The sequence below is a fragment of the Nuphar pumila genome, chromosome 13 (assembly GCF_984573655.1).
Source record: "Nuphar pumila chromosome 13, dmNupPumi1.hap1.1, whole genome shotgun sequence".
Lineage (NCBI taxonomy): Eukaryota > Viridiplantae > Streptophyta > Magnoliopsida > Nymphaeales > Nymphaeaceae > Nuphar > Nuphar pumila.
The window spans coordinates 93946124-93963977 of NC_143261.1; the positions used below are offsets into that span (position 1 = coordinate 93946124).

The following is a 17854-nucleotide window of genomic DNA, read 5'->3' on the forward strand; positions in this document are numbered from 1 at the left end:
GCATGCCAAAGTCGAGTAGCGCGTCGGGTCATACCCATATCTTTGGAATTACCATACTTTTTGGGTAAATATAAAAAAGAATCGAGTATGATTTTGTGAACCCTTAAATAAATGAAAACAAGCCCTACCCTTGGCTGTAAGGTATATGCCCCCAATCTCTCATCTCTTTTCTGTTTTCTTTATGCGATACTACTCGTCACCTGCTCTATCAATAAATCTGTTTTTACCTTCCTCTAAAAAAAAAGGTCCTGCTCTTCAAAGTTTCCTTGGCTAAGGATCAATGTTGTTGGGTATCGGCCCTGAATAGTTGGGCCACCGATACTACTCAACTGGAATGTTCTGTATGGAACTCAAAAATAATAAAAATTTATTATATGTCAATTGTGACATTTGTTAAAACCATTAAAATAATTTTAAAATAACATTTATTTATTTTTTGGTATTTTTTATATTTTATTAAAAAATAATCACTTCAAGCTTGCGGCCTATTAAATTTCTGCCGATACTCAATCAATACAGGATGACACTCACCGATACTGATAACATTGTCAATATTTTCACAAGATTCAAGCAAAAAACAGTAACTCTGGCAATCACAATCACTAATTTATACTTTTCTCATGTTTAACTGAGAAAGTGTTGTGATTGTGATCCATAAACAGTGTCAAGATGTTGAAAAAATCCAAGAATCACAAGGCATATTTTTACAAACATGTTCTAAAAGAGATCAAATTAGGCACACCCTTTGTCATTCTATATATCAAAACAATATATATGGGGACAATGAAAATTTGATAGATAATTTACTTTTATCACCCAAAAATTCACCCGGCCCCTTCGCATCTGACCACAAAGATCCGCCATTGGTAAGACCCACCAAATCCACGAATCTCTTCCCGGTCTTTATTCCCTTTTTCCTTTCCCACACTCCTTTAGTACAGAAAGGTCCTTATTCCCCTTTTCCTTTCCCACACTCCTTTAGTACAGAAAAAGACAATTAACTGCCACAAACCCACTATTTACAGATCCCTCCAGAATGATCACATTGATTTAATCAACAAGCCACTTGATCTCTACAAGGTGACATCTCTTCAAAGATGGTCAGTCTCTTCAACCTTGTCGGAGCCCAGTCATCGGTCAGGTCTAACCCACCAAGAATGATCTCTTCAAGATGATCAAACCCATCTTGATAATCCCATATCTCACCTCCTAAGCTTCTAACTTCTTTCAGCAATTCTTCGGCCCGAACCAGCGACTTGCCATCTTCTGTCATGCCGTATCTTCCGTTCCCGACGTCCTCCAGGATGGTCCGAGCTTCCTCGTATCTTGCTTGCCTTATGAGGCAGAGGCTTAGGTTGCAGGCCTTGTTAGCATCTGGGTCAATCACTTGGGCCTTTCTGAATACCATCTCTGCTGCAATGTAGTTCATTTGCTGCATGTAAGCCCACCCCAGATTACCCTGTAACCAGGGCAATTTAAAGCTTAATACAACTATCCTCTTGGTAGTAATGATAACTAAACACACCCAGTTTCACTGCCACAATGGCCCTGGGAAGTGGGAACCATAACTTAAGCACAGCTATTAGGAGCTAACATACAAAAAGACCGGAATATTTTTGAGAAAAAACACCCTAGCCAATATTTATGGGAAAATATGACGACATTTTCAGAATTTCGTTTTAACATAAATAATGGGATAATATGTGGACCACCAACTAATGTCAAGACCATAGCCACAAATATTGTTGATATCTTGAAAACATCATGATATTTATGAGAAGAATACCCTCGTTGATATTGAACTAAAAAAGTTCCCAATATTTTCAAAATATCAGCTATAACATAACTATCACAATAATACCATGATATTTTGAAGAAATCTTGCTTTATATATTTTGAGTTCTTTCTTATTTTTTGCATGCTTGGCCTCCCCACCATGCCTAAGTTAAAAAAAGCAAAAAATATTGAAAACTTATATATGTATTCAGAATTCAGATCAGCCTAGCTTCATCTGAGTTTCTAAGAGCAGGCAAAGCCCTACCAGCACTCTGCAGGTCTCCTGTCTGACGGTGACCTGAAACTTCTTGCCATGTGAGCGAGCCGTTTTTGTTGGCTTCCCATGGAAGACCTCTCCTTTGTATATCATACGAAGCTTCTCCTTCAGTATCACTATCTGCTCCTCTACTCTTCCACATTTCTGTATTACCAACACAATTATTTAAAAGCGAAGGAATCAGATTTAACAGAAATTGTGCAGTCAAGCTCAGTTGGATGCAATTTCATAATGTTTTCTTGATTTACCTTGTAGAGATCAATGAGGATGTTGTCAAGCGATTCCTGAGCTTGCTTCGAGCATCGATGTCTGAACGATTTGATAGCTTCGATGGCTTCCTCTGCTCTATCCTGCTGCTTCATCACAACAGCCATGTCTTTTAAAGCGCTGTCGACACGGTCCCCTGCGTTGATGGCCTTCCAGAACAGAACGATGGCAGCGTCTGGATCTTTCTCAACCAGCTGTACAATAAGAGATAACATACTCTGGAGTTCAGCAGAAGAATAAATCGCTCAAACGCAAATCAGAAAAGTCTGGAGCAGATTCAGTGGTCGGGCCCGAGTATTTTACAAAGTACTCGGGCTACACAAAACACAGAAAATAGCTGCACGTTTAGAAGCTTCCATAATCATCGCTCAACACCCTCGGCATTTTGTTCAACATACCAATTGCTTTTTGCCGTAGCTGGTGGTGCATGTGCACATGATAAATAGCAAGGACCGAGTTATGCCAAGCAGCATCTAAGTCAATAATGCTAAGCGCATGTGCATGGATGCGCTAATAAATCATTGCTTTAAATTTCATTATATATTAAATTTAAAGGATGCTTTTATTGTGGTAGTCAATCACCATAACTTATGGCAGTATGCACTTGAGTTATACTGATCTATGAACCGTTCTTATGAGGCGTTGGTTTTTCAACATCTTAGGAATCAAACTTTATTGTATATTAGACATGATAAAACCTCTATAGTAAACACATATGATCCATGCAAACAAGGGTGAAAGCCACCGTATGGCATCACAGTTCAGTACTACAATATATTTTCTCTAATTTAAATAAGAAAAAGTAAGAATAGTGAAAACCACTTTTGGTCACACATGGATAATGGGCTGGGCGCAAGACTGTTTTTGCATGTGCCGAAGATTATTAGAGATCCACACACACACACACACACACACACACACACACACATATATATATATATATATATATATATATATATATATATATATATATATATATATATATAGAGAGAGAGAGAGAGAGAGAGAGAGAGAGAGAGAGAGAGAGAGAATCTGATAGCTCCCTAACACTTTTTTAACCTACCAGCAGCCTACCAAGATTTGGAAGGATTTTTTCTATTGTTTCTAAAATCTCAACATACAAATGTGATCTAAATATTTGATTTTATATGAATTGACTCTTGGATCGTCAGTTCAGTTTTTATAAGATTTAAAATTAAATTACTACAATTTTCAAAAATACTCAAAAAGTGTTATGCAGCTACCACTTTTCTTATATATATATACATAGGAAAGGGAGACCATAAACCAAAGAAATGTCCAAGATCTACAACCATCGGTTCTCCTCTCCAATGCTTAAGCATCGATCAGACCTCATATATTTGTTCTTTATAATTTTATTTAGTAAAAATATAGACATGTCTTTTGAAATGTGAAAAATCAACTCCTCACAATGCATTTAGAACTTTACAGTTCAAAGTATTGTGGACTATTGATTTTTATTGCTTTAAAAAATGCATATAAACATCCAAAATTCATAATCCAAAACATGTTACTCACTAAATAAATAATAAAAATTCAATATGTAAAGTCCAATAGATGAAAACCTTGATCATTAGAGAAGAACACGAAGGTTATCATAGGTTGTAGATTTTGGTGTTAGATATTTTGTGTGGGCCTGCATATGTAATTAATCACTCGTTATAAACTATCTAAGGTATGGGCCCATTTGAAGTGATCTTATGCGGTTGGGCCATATGACATCTCATAGAGTATGATTATAATAATGTGTAGATACCTAATATGCGCTCATATGTCAATTTCTGATTTTATGATGTGCTGAATTGGAAAGAAGACAATGTTACAGTTACAAATGGGTTATGGTCTCCAAAACCATATACAGTGACAGTTTCTTTTTCCTCCCCCATCAAGAAAGAGACCATTCCTCTCTCATTTGGATTAGAAAAGAAGTAAAAGCCACCAATAGAGATTTTGAAAGATAAAAACCTCATTAAGATCTATCGACGCAATGATGGATTCGAGTATGCTTTCGCACTATGATTTATTTTGGTTTTTTTTGAATGATTTAGCTTTAACAAATTATGGATAAATAAGGATTATTTCTCTAAGTTTTTTTGATAATTGGTATTAGAGCCCTTGTTCTTGTTGAATCATTGAGATATTCGGGATTTTTTATTACATGAGAACCTTTTTTTTCAACATGAGGATTTAGTTTTGTCTTGGCTTTGGATCAACAAAATCTCATCGAATTCGTCCCCCGTGACTGCCACATTAGGGACTGTTAAACAAAAAAATAAATTTTTTTAACATTGTCGAGCCGACAGTGCTTTTGGACGACAGAGGGACCGGTGATCGGAGGGGGGGGGGGGGGGCACACACTTCCGGTGGCCTCTAGACATCGTTCGGCTGTGGGCAGGCACCATCAGGTGCCTGAACAGGAAAGAGAAAGAGGAGGGTCGGGTGTCCCTCACCGGAGACAGAAAGGGCCCGACGACTCCCTTCTCCTTTCGGTGATAGGTAAGATCAACAGAAGGTGTCTAGCTAACCGTCAGACGTTGTCCGACGGAGCGTAGACACCATTGGGTGCCTACACAGTAAGGAGGTAGAGGAGGAAGGCACTACGTCTAGTGATGGTTGGCTGAGGTTGGCCAACCACCCCAACCACTGTTGAGCGATTAGGACTCGATGACAGGAGGACAGGTCTGGCCTCCGCCCGACCCGGATTGTGTCTGGTTTGACCCGACCTGCTGGGCCTGCCCGCCCTTTCCCTTGTAACCGAGTATTCGGGACACAGGTCAGATCAGGCCTGACCCCACCCATTGGGCTCACCTGCCCCCTCTCTCTCTTGTTTTAAGATATTCAACCAGATTTGGATCGGATCTGGTGTGACCCAATCCGCTGGCTTTAGCCCTAGGCCTTTTAAAGCATGAGTTTTGGATCCAGAAAGTTTTTTTGGATCCAAGCCATTAGGTTTGCCATTTTGAGGGCTTATAAAGGTTGTTTTGGATAATTTTAGTGGGTTGACTTCAGATATTTTTTACTTAATTTAGATATGACCATTTGGATTATGGATTTATGTATTTTTATACATACATATGCATGCAAATACATATAAAATTTAAACTTTAGTATTCTTCTTGGGTATAAATATTTAATATTCTAAAATGAGTTGACTGAAACAAGTTACCAAAGTAACCTCTCTTGTGTAGATTGACTTCTTTGAAATATTAAGATGATTATATATTTGAAATTCATGCGAATAGTGATCGACCCAAAGGAAGATTGCTACTTGGCCAAGTTCAAATGTATATTTGGTAATGAATATGGGATGATTATCAAGTTTTCCATATGAACAATGAGTTAGTCCAAAGAAAGACTTGTTGTTTGACATGATTAATTGTCCATTTTTTACTACTATAATAAGAGTACTACTTACAAGTTGACATTTTTGTTTAAAGATTAAATGTCAATGTTGTGTTGGGTATCTTGTGAGAGGGTTCACCATAGTTTGAATTTTTTAATTAAAGTTAATGTATATGGATATGCATATTGATTGTGAGCTTGTTATGGTGTGTTTGTTTTGTTCTTGATTCAGTAAATGCATCTACATCTACAATATTTGCAAGCATCAATTTAATCCCTATTTTGAATGTCACAAACTTAAAAAACTGGAAAGAGAATGTTATGATTGTTTTCGGATGTATGAATTTGGATCTTGCACTTCAAGATGATCAACCACCTGCTCTCACAGATAAAAGTTCTGCTGAGGATAAAAGGAACCATGAGAAGTGAGATCAATCCAATCGCATGAGTATTATGATTAGAAAACATGCAATTTCGAAAACTTTTAAAGGCACTATGTCTGAAGAGGTTAATGCCAAAAAGTTGTTTGAGAAAATTGAGAAACGTTTTGCTAAAAATGAAAAGGTTGAGATAAGCCCTTTCCTTGTGAGTCTTATTTCAATGATGCATAAAGAAAAATAGAACATAAGAGAGTACATTATGAAAATGTTTCATCTTGCTTCAAAACTAAATGTGCTAAAGTTAGAGTTGTCTAAGGACTTACTCATGCATCTGGTTTTGATATCTCTTCCTGCACAATACAGTCAATTTAAGGTTAGTTATAACTGTCAAAAAGATAAATGGACTCTAAATGAGATCATTTCCCATTGTGTGTAAGAAGAGGAAAGGTTGAAGTAAAAAATGACTGAAAGTGCTCACTTGACAACTACCTCTAAAGGTAAGTATAAGAAAAGAAAAAAGGGTAAAAAAACTACAGTAGACCCTCTATCACAGAAGAAATAGAAGAAACGTCAGGATGCAAAGTTTAGTTGTTTATTTTGCAAGAGCAAGGGTCAGATAAAGAGGAATTGTATCAAATATCATGCTTGGCGTGAAAAGAAAGGTACTCTCCTTACTTTGGTTTGTTTTGAAGTTAATTTAACTTTTGTACCCAAGCACACTTGGTGGATGGATTTTGGTGCTACCACTCATATAAGTGTGTCTATGTAGGGTTGCCTAAGTTGTTGAACACTGATTGATGCTTAAAGATTCATCTATATAGGCGATGAAAAATCAGTTAAAGTTGAGGCAATAGAGAATTTTAGGTTATTGCTAAAGACTAGTTGTTATTTAGATTTGAAAGAAACATATGTTGTACCATCATTTAGATAGAATTTGGTTTCTATTTCCATGTTGGACAAATTCAGTTATTCTTGTTCATTTAAAAATAGTCAGTTTAAGTTATTTCTTGATTCAAATCTGTTTTTTTATCTGTAGTTGATAACCTATATTTGATTGATACTATTGCCTCGTATAATGAAACCTTGCATGCAAGTTCACATGGTATAAAACATAAATTAGCCAATGAGAATTCCGCTACATTGTAGCACAAGCGCTTAAGCCACATTTCAAAACAAAGAATAAAACAACTTATATATGGCCAGTGGAATTCTTGATTCCCTTCATTTTATTGACTTTTAGGTTGGTGTTGAGTGTATAAAAAAAACAAACAAACATAAAAAAATTAGATGCCAACAGAAGTATATATGTCTTAGAACTCATTTATACAGATATTTGTGGGTCATTCCCTACAACTTCCTGCAATGGTCAACAATATGTTATTACGTTCATAAGCGACTATATATTCGCGTTATGACTACTTATATTTGATTTATGAAAAGTCTCCATCACTGGATGTATTCAAATCATTTAAGACTAAAGTTGAAACTCAACTTGACAAAATGATTAAAGTCATCAGATCTGACTATGGTAGTGAATACTATGATAAATATGATGGATTAGTTGAACAACGTCCAGGACCATTTGCTAAATTCTTAGATGAATACGGTATTGTTCCAGTACACCATACCAGACATATCTAGCATGAATGGTATTGCTGAGAGACGAAACAATACTTTAAAAGACCTGATAAAGAGTATGATTTGTCATTCTACTTTATCGAAATCACTCAGAAGAGAGGCTCTAAATACTGCAACTTATATACTGAATAGAGTACCAATTAAAGTAGTAACCAAAACCCTATATTAATTGTGGACAGGCAAGCGGCCTACTACGAAGCATTTTCATATTTGGGGATGTCTAGCTGAGGCAAGGCTGTATTAGGCCAAATAAATGAAAACTAGACTCAAGAATGATTAACTGCTATTTTGTTGGATATTTTGAAAGATCTAGGGGTTATAAATTTTATGACCCTGTGAATAAGTCCTTTTTTGAGACGAGAAATTATAAGGTAAGAGACATTGCTTTTGAAGAAGAATTTGTTTCTCTTCCTACAGTTGTTGTTAACAATTATTAGATTTTAATTTTTGACATTATTCAAACAAATCTGGAACAAGAAAATGTTCAAGATCTCCTTATCCAAAATCATGAGTTTACTCCTGAAGAACAAACTCAACAAGCTCAAAAAACACCTCAAGAAACTTAAGAACAAATGCCATTGAGGAATTCTACTAGAGAGAGATGAGAAAAGCAATTCAAGATGATTATATTGTTTTTCTCCAAGAACATGAGGGTGACACTGGCTTAAAGGAAGACGATCCAATCAACTTTCATCAAGCTATACAGTGTCACTACAAGAAAAACATTAATTAGCGACAGAAATTTGTGATAGATTATTTTCGTCATAAATTTGCGACAGATTAGCTAGAGAAAACTAGCCATCTCTAAAATTGGAATTAGTTGCAGAATTAGCGACAGAAAATTCTGTCGCTAATTAACGATGAATTAACGATGAATTTTTTTCGTCTCAAATTCTGTGGCAAATTCGTGACGGATGAGCGACAGATTTTTTTTGTCGCTATTCCGTCGCTAATTAGCGACGGATTTTGTGATAGATTTTTTTGTCGCTAATTTTTTATTTAAACAACGCGAGACTCTCTCTCTCTCTCTCACTCTCGAACGGAACCCTTGCCCTCATTGTCTGCCCTCTCTTTCTCCGGCCATCTCCATCGTCGACCTCTCCTCTCTCTCAGCGGAGCCCTTGCCCCTGCTCTCTCCCTCTCTCTCTATCTTCGTTTCTCTCAGCCGAGCCCTTGCCCCCATCGTCGGCCCTCTCTTCGGCCACCACCGTCGCCGACCCACTTTCCCCGACCACCACCGTCACTGGCCTCCTCTCTCTCAACGGAACCCTTGCCCCCCATCGTTGGCCCTCTCTTTCTCCGACCATCTCCATCGTCGACCTCTCTTCTCTCTCACCCGAGCCCTTACCTCTGCTCTCTCTCTGCTCTCGACCACCTGGAGAGCGGTCAAACCCTACCACCATATGTTGTCGTTGGATGCTACCACCGTCGGCGGAACCCTACCACTCCAGGAGCCAGACCTTATCGTTGTCGACGTTCACTAAGCAACCCTCTCTCTCTGATTACCCCCAAATCGGCTTGACGGGGAAGAGGGCAGCCTCAGGAGGATGTTCGCCCCTCAAAGGAAGGGGTGGCCCAGATGGACACTCACCCCAGGAAAGGCTGACGCCGGCAGCGGCGGCAAGAGCTCCGTAGCCTCCTCCTCCCCAGCGACGGGGAATGCCGTCCTGAAATCCCATCCTCCACCGAGGGCTTCGCTCGAGGACAACTGCGGGGTTGTGACGCCCGACACATTTTCTTCTCCTGGGGAGGCACAGATCTGGAGACGGTTCAGGGAGCCCGACATGCACGACCAGGCGTTGCTTGAGCGCAAGGAGAGACAAGCGCTCGCCGAGCGAGCGCCTGTCAAAGCATGCCTTGTGAATTATGGAGTGGTGATGATAGGCTACTTTTTGAGTCGATTTGTAGATGTTATCCCTGTATTCATGAACGTTGCAGGTGGTTGCTGTGAAGCAACTTGACAGAAATGGCCTGCAAGGTAATAAAGAATTTTTGGTACAGGTTCTGATGCTTAGCCTTTTGGGCCATCCTAACCTTGTCAATTTGATTGGTTATTGTGCTGATGGAGATCAACGCCTTCTAGTCTATGAGTTGATGCCATTGGGGTCGTTGGAGGACCATTTACATGGTTAGTTGTGAACTTGGTTTTCAAAAATTCTCTTGAATGCTTTATTTTATTATCTTGCTGCACCGGTTTTTATGCTGCATATTGGGAACAAAAGCTATTTAGTTAAGGAAGATGCTGGAAGAATTAACATACCATGTTGAAGGTTGTTACTCAGATTGGGATCAGGAAGGAGGCCTGCTATGGTTACGCCCTTTGGTGCATGAGTGTTGTTTATGTACATGCAGAAAATATAAAAATCTGTGGTAAATAGTTAAATTGTTTGATCTTGTCAGAAACCAATTTAAAGGTAGGATAATTTGCAACCAAAAGTGAAAATAATTCATTCATAAAATGTTTGCATATATTGATCATGTTATATATGTGGATGATATGTTTATTTAAGATATATGCAAACAATGCTGTGAAGATTTTATATATTTTGTTTTAAGTTTGAAATTCAGAAACTCAGAGGCCACATAGGAGCATATGTACCATCAAAGATACATGCTAGTTGCACGATATGATCTTAATTATGTTCTGCATCAGTTTAATGATGTATATGTGAAGAATCTCTCAGAGATGACTACTGAAGATGACTTGAGCAACCTTTTTGGCGAATATGGAGTCATCACTAGTGTTGTAGTAATGAGGGAGGCTGATGAAAAATCAAAATGTTTTGGATTTGTAAATTTTGAAAATGCTGATGCTGCTGCCAAGGCTGTTGAGGCTCTTAATAGAAAGAAGTTTGATGACAAAGAATGGTATGTTGGGAAAGCACAAAAAAAAACTGAAAGAGAGATAGAGTTGAGAAGTAGATTTGAACAAAAGTAGCTAATAAATTTCAAGGGGTAAATTTATACTTGAATCTTGATGATAGCATAGGTGATGAGAAACTTCGAGAGTTGTTCTCTGAGTTTGGAATAATGGCTGGTTATTACTCTTTTCTGTCCTTTTATTTTTTTTCCTGGTCTAATTGTATTTATGACATTTTTGTTTTTCTTGTTGGCCCTGGTTCAGGTTATGAAAGATCCAAATGGAATCAGTAGAGGGTCAGGGTTTGTAGCATTCTCAACTGCAGAGGAAGCATCCCGAGCTGTAATCTCACTTTATTAAATGCCACTAGTTTATTAGATTTCTTCATTGATATCACTGCACCTAGTTTCCAAATTATGAGTCCACCTCTGCATGTGGGTGATGAGACCCTATTCCATCCTAGCAAGGCTTTTGTCCTCCCCATAGAAAAGATTTGCATAGCCTATCCAATATGATCTCTACTCTTTTCTGAACTACACCTGTAAAGGGATATTGTTCAGAATGTGATGTCCAGGCTTAGATGGGCATTTCCTGTGCCATGGCTGCATTTTCTTGTACTCTTTTCTGAACTACAGTTGCATGTGTCACGACTGCTTGTGCAGTTTCTGATGGATTCATTTTAATATGAATACCAGTGTGATTGGATCAATAAAGAAAAATAGCAGGGAGTGGTTAGTATTCTAAATTTCTAACATTGGTTGTAAGGATTCTGTCCATTATGCTGAATTGCATGTCACTGCTATGCATTCTCATTAGACTTTCATGACCAGAAAGTAGTCTTTGGGCCCTTTTACATATTACTGCTGTGCTGTTAATTGTTGCAATAGCAATCCATATTACTTATGTATGTGCATTATGGGTATTTTGTGGAACAATGACATTATGTTCTTTTCCTCTTCTGGATAAATGAAATTTTTTATTTTGTATATCAGAGTTATGTATTGGTGACTGTAAAAAATTATATGTAATAATTTTGATATGAAGTATAAAAATGCAGTTATGCACTGTTTAGGCATATAGAATTTGATATCCGAATTTGGATGTGATCACAACAACTATCATTTCCCTGTATCTATGTCACACTGATACTTGTACTTGATGAGTTGTGAAGCCTGATTCAGTGTTTTTTGCCCTTACTAGAGGGGGGGTCCGAGGGTTCCCCCTGGAGCGGGTCCTGCTATGCGGTCAGCGGGTAGGCGTCAGGGGGGCCGCCCTTGGCGGGGGTTATAGGAAGCAACGCCCCCCCCCCCAGAAGAAAATTTTTTTTACGGGCTTTTGTTTGGGACCCAGTTTCTTATGGATCAGACCCGATTCGTTTAGGTTTAGGGTTGTCGCCCTTACCTTGTACAAAGTCTTTCTTTTTTTCAATATTTATATTTAAAACAATTTTTTTTTATTTTTTATTTTAATTTTGACACGGATTAACGACAGATATTATCCATCGCTAATATTTGGTTTTGCGATGGAATGTAATCCATCGCTAAAATAACGATAGATTAGCGACAAATATATATCTGTCGCAAAACCAAATCCGTGCTTATTTGGCGACGAATCATGGCATTCGTTAATCCGTTGTAAATTAGTGATGGAAGTAGCAATGGATCAGTTTTGTCGCTAATTAGCGATCAGAAAATTTTGACAAACGCTATCTGATGCTAATTCGTCATAAATCCGTCGCTAAACAGTTTAGTGATAGATTTGCGATGGATAGCGTTCGTCGCTAATCCACATTTTATTTGTAGTGTGTTCTAACTCTCAAAAGTGGATTAAAGTCATGCATGAAGAGTTTAAATCCATAAAAGACAATGACGTATGAGATCTTATTCCATTACCTGAAGGCGCGAAACCCATTGGTTGCAAATGGATATTTAAAACCAAGAGAGATTCAAGGGTGATGTAGAAATATATAAGGCTCGTCTTGTTGCAAAAAAGTTTACTCAAAGGAAAGACATTGATTATACAGAGACATTCTCTCCAGTTTCTACAAAAGAGTCTTTCAGAATAATGATGGCACTTGTAGCTCATTTTGATTTGAAACTATATGAGATTGATGTAAAGATTATATTCCTTAATGGTGATATTGATAAGACAATATATATGGTGCAATCGAAATATTTTGTCTCAGGCGATGCAAAAAAATTGGTTTACAAATTAAAGAAATTCATCTATGGACTCAAGCAAGATTTCCGTCAATGGTATCGTAATTTTTATCAAGTTATCCTCTCATTTGGTTTTGAGATGAATGCGGTCAATGAATGCATATACCATAAATTCAATGAAGGAGATAAATATATTTTTCTGGTTTTATATATCGATGACATACTACTTGCCAGTAATGATATAGGCATATTTCACGAAACTAAGAGATTTATAACAAAGAAATTTGAAATGAAAGATCTTGGTGATACCTCATCGAGATTGCTCTCGAGGTATTCTTGGATTATCACAAAAGAGCTATATCGAAATGATTATTGACAGATTTGGTATGAAGAATTGTAAACCATGTGACACTCCTGTTGCTAAGGGAGACAAGTTTAGTCTCACTCAGTGCCCCAAACACCAATTTGAAGTAAATGATATAGAAAAGATTCTCTATGCATCAACTATAGAGAGTCTTATGTATGCTCAAGTATGTACACATTCGGATATTACATACATTATTGGGATTTGAGTAACCCAGGAATGAATAATTGGAAAGCAGCCAAATGGGTTATACAGTACTTACAAAGAACAAAAGATTATATGCTCAGATACAGAAAGTCGAATCAGTTAGAGATCATTGGATATTCTGATTCTGACTTTACCGGGTGCCAAGATAGTCATAGATCCAGATCGGGTTATGTTTATCTCTTAGCCGAAGGAGCTATCTCTTGAAGGAGTACTAAGCAGACACTCATTGCTTCTTCCACTATGATGACAGAGTTTATAGACTATTATGAGACATTCAATCATGAAATATAGTTGCGTAATTTTGTCAGTGGGCTGTGGATTTTAGTTAATATTGAAAAATTATTGAAGTTGCTTTGTGACAATAATTCAGCAGTACTATATTCTAACAACAACAAGAGCTCATCAAAGTTAAAATATATAGACATCAAGTGCCTTGTTGTTAAAGAAAGAGTGTAAAATGATCAAGTATCTATTGAATATATTAGCACAAACTCCATGATTGCGGATTCGCTTACCAAAGATTTACCATTCAAGGTCTTTTATGAGCATAATGCTCGAATGAGTATTGTTTCATTTAATGATATGTTGATTTAGTGAGAATTTGTATTAAGATGTTCTGGAATAAAGATATAGTTTTTTTTTTACTGCAGTATAAGGTCCAGGTTTCAGTTTCACTCTGTATTCGTTTATTGTGATTTCACTAAAGAATAAGGCATGACTAGTTGAAAATAGGCATGTTTAGATCACATTATATGTAATTTTTATGCTTCACATCCATGCTTGATCTATGTTGTTGGTTATGTCAAAATATGTGATCATTGATGAGTCTATTTAAAATGAATGTAATGAAGATCATTTTGGTTCTATGTTGACATGATCAATAGACCACATTGTCAGAGATGTCATTTGGTAAGATAGTGTTATTGAGCTCATAAAGTTATTGTATAATGCATGTTTGTATAATGACATATGTTTCCCAAGTGTGAGATTGTTAGATATGTTGTGTGGGCCTACATATGTAATTCACTCATTATAAACTATCTAAGGTATGAAATCATTTAAAATGATCTTATGCGGTTGGGCCATATGACATCTCATAGAGTATGATTATAATAATGTGTAGATATCTAATGTGCGCTCATATGTTAATTTTTGATTTTATGATGGGTTGAATTGGAAAGAAGATAATCTGACAGTTACAAATGGGTTATGGTTCTCAAAACCATATACAGTGGTGGTTTCTTTTCTCTCTCCATCACCGTTCATCTCTCATTTAGATTGGAGAAAAAGGAAAAGCCACTAATACAGGTTTTGGAAGATCAAAACCCCATCAAGATCTACCGGAGTAAAGATGGATTAGGATACGCTTCCGCACTATGATTTTTTTTAATGATCTAGAATAAACAAATTAGGGATAAATACAAATTATTTTCCTAAATTTTCTGACATTTGAACCTTCATTTGGTTGAACTGTCTCTCTCTCTCTCTCTCTCTCTCTCTCTATATATATATATATATATATATATATATATATATATATATATATATATATATATATATATATATATATAAAGAGAGAGACTAACTGTTGGATCAGAATATCAAATTAGGCAACGGAACAAGAAAACCCCATCTGAGATCGACCACACAATCAAGGACAAAAGCCCGGGATCACCGAGAACCGGGGTGAACTCACGCATAAACAAATCTAGCGAAGGGTCCATCGCTAGACACCAACAGAACCAAGAAGAGAGAGAGAGAGGAACGTAACATGGCCAGAATAAACCAGAACACCTAACGAAAACAGATTTCTTTTTTTTTTTTTAAATAACCAAGGGAAACAGAAATTAACGATACCTTTTTGGAGTAATTTTATTACGAGTGGGCCTCGTTTGGTTTAAAAGAAAAATTGAGATTTAGATTTTGTTTGGACTTTGGACACCTAGACCGCATAATTCGACGTTCTATAATTCAAATAGTTGCGTAAGCAAAGAAGAAAACACGATAAACACGAATCCTATTTTTCAACAAGTAATTCTTCATCCATAGCAAAGACCCGAAGTCCAATTAAAGTAAATATATAAATGAATAAATAAGTGTCAATAAGAACGATAATTTACACACAAAATCCTGAAAAAAGGCGGAAAATCATCAGAATCACAAAAGGAAATTCGATTTCTTGAAAAGGAAAAAAAAAGGACGGGAAAAGAGTTAGGAATTCTCAGACTCGATCTCTTCTCGAAAATCTCAAAAAAAAAAAAAAGAAATTCTCTTAGAAAACGCTGACCTGGACGTGCTTGGCGCGTACGTAAGGGCCATCGCCGGCCGGAACCTTGTGTATGACATGGAACGGATCCTTCCGGCCACCTCCGGCTGTCGGACTCGCCTGGCCGGTAACATATTTTCCCGGGGGCGAGAGTTTGCCGGCGGCTGCTCCGTTCATCTTTACCTTGCGCTAAACGGAAACATGTCCCCGCCTCTAATTAATACGTGAAAAAATGGACGAACTTGGACGGGATGGCAGCCACGTACATGCTGGCTGGTTCCCGAACCTCAGACGGCCCTTTCTTCGAACGCCACGTAAGCACCAGTGGAAGGCGACCGTACACGGTTGTGCCACCCACATCGCTATCGCCACGTCGGAAAGAGTGGATGGACGAAAAGGGACCCCTCTGTCGGCTATTGATTTGCACTTGTCACCTTTCGTATGAGAGTGAATTCGTCTTTTAGGAAACTCATTTTCCTGTTGACTGAAATGTCCTTCACCAAATATTTAAATGCGTTAATTTCCGGATGCTTTTGGCCAGACACCGTGGAAGGTTCAGTGCACGATTGAAGAGTAAAAAAGTAATCTGGATAGACTTTAGTGTCGTTGTCGTTAAGACTAATCACTGAGCTGGGTTTGGATCTATGACTGACCCGTATCCACTTGACCCGATTTTGCTACTCCTTTCGTCCCTGAGTAGGGATGTCAATGGACCGCCCGCCCCGTCTCAAAACCCGAATCTTCATCCCCGGGATGGATTAACCTCCACCCCTGCCTCATCGTCGTTTCATGTCATCAATTCTCAGTCCAAAGCGGGGCGGGGCGGGGCGGGGCCCCATTTTTCATCGACCAATTGTCATCCCTTACAAGGATGCGGGGCAAAGCAGGGATCGAGGCGGGGTGGGAAAAAGCAGAAGTCCCATTTCTACCTTCATCTCTCCATGAGAATGAATTTTTAACCTTCATCCCAGTTTCATGCCCTTCATCCCCGATCCAAACGGGGCAAAGCCGGAGGCGGGGCTCCGTTTTCCCCAGTCCACTGCCATCTCTATCCTTCAGTCGCCATGTTGGGTTGCAAGCGTAAACATTTGCACTTAAGTGGGATACCCTTCGTCGATAGAAGCTGGAGGGTGGTGTTGGATATTAACATCGCATTTCTGGCCTATTGAGCTTGCCAAATTTTAGTCTCCCTGGGCCTTACTTTCAAAAGCATGTGGTAATATCATATGGTTCTTATGTTTGTGGTTAGTGGGCTTCGAAGAGCGTTCTTTGGGCTTGACACGCTATAGCTAGGGATGGCAGTGGATGGTGCGGGGGTGGGGGACAAGGTATCCACCCTCGCCCCGTCTCAAAATCATACCCTCCATCCTCGTATCTATCTCCGTTTCATGTCTTCCATCTAGGGTGGCAAAACCTGACACGACACGACAACCCGCCTCTTAGGCGGGTTTGGCAAAAACGAACCCGTTTAATAAACGGGTCAACCCGCCTAACCCATTTATTAAACGGGTCGGGTTCGTGTTAGGGGTATGCCAACCCGGCTGACCTGTTTAATAAACGGGTTAGGCGGGCAGGTCGACCCGCCAACCTGACCCACTAACCCGTTTACCCGACCCAACCCATTTATTAAACGGATTGGCGGGTCGTGTCGGGTTACCTGTTTAATAAACGGGTCAGGTTCATGTTTGCCACAGCCGACCCGTTTAATAAACGGGTCGGGTTCGGGTTGAGGTATGCTGACCCACCAACCCGACCAGATTGCCACCCCTACTTCCATCCCTTGTCCAAATGGGATGAGGCGGGGTGGGGCCCGTTTTCCCTCGGTCCACTGTCATCTCTAAAAGGAGACGGGGCGAGGTGGGGATTGAGGACAGGGACGGAGTGTGTGTTCTCACAACCAACCCAATCCAATCACTCCCCCATCTAAACTCATCAATTCAATCAAAGGCATCCCATCCCACCAAATCTGTTTGAATATCCTATTGCGATTTTCCTATTACAGATTTGTCTATATGAACAATATATCATATCGCGATTACACAATGACTTATTCATAAAAGGCAAAAAAGAAAAGTAATAAACAAATTGACATGATGTTTAGACTTAGTAAACTATAAATCGACACCAGTTATAATTCCCCGCCATCATCCTTGCATGGGTTTTGAGTTTAACCTTCAACCTCACCTCTATCCCTGTTTCATGTCCTCCATCCCCGGTCCAAACGAGGCAAGACGGGGCCGTTTAAGTTAATTAAATTTTGGCTAGATCCATGGTCATCAAATATTTTGTTGTCACAA

At 38.6% G+C, this 17854-nt stretch overlaps 1 protein-coding gene across 1 annotated transcript; it reads right to left on the minus strand.

The window, feature by feature from the left end:
* Positions 1-941: 941 nt before the first annotated feature.
* LOC149819252 (protein SULFUR DEFICIENCY-INDUCED 1-like) lies at positions 942-15734 on the minus strand. The gene is made up of 4 exons (XM_089986363.1): positions 15579-15734; positions 2302-2514; positions 2042-2197; positions 942-1459 (listed from the first exon to the last, which is right to left on the minus strand). The coding sequence occupies exons 1-4, from the start codon at positions 15732-15734 to the stop codon at positions 1055-1057; spliced, it is 930 nt and encodes a 309-aa protein (XP_089842489.1). The 3' UTR covers positions 942-1054.
* Between the last annotated feature and the right edge of the window lie 2120 nt (positions 15735-17854).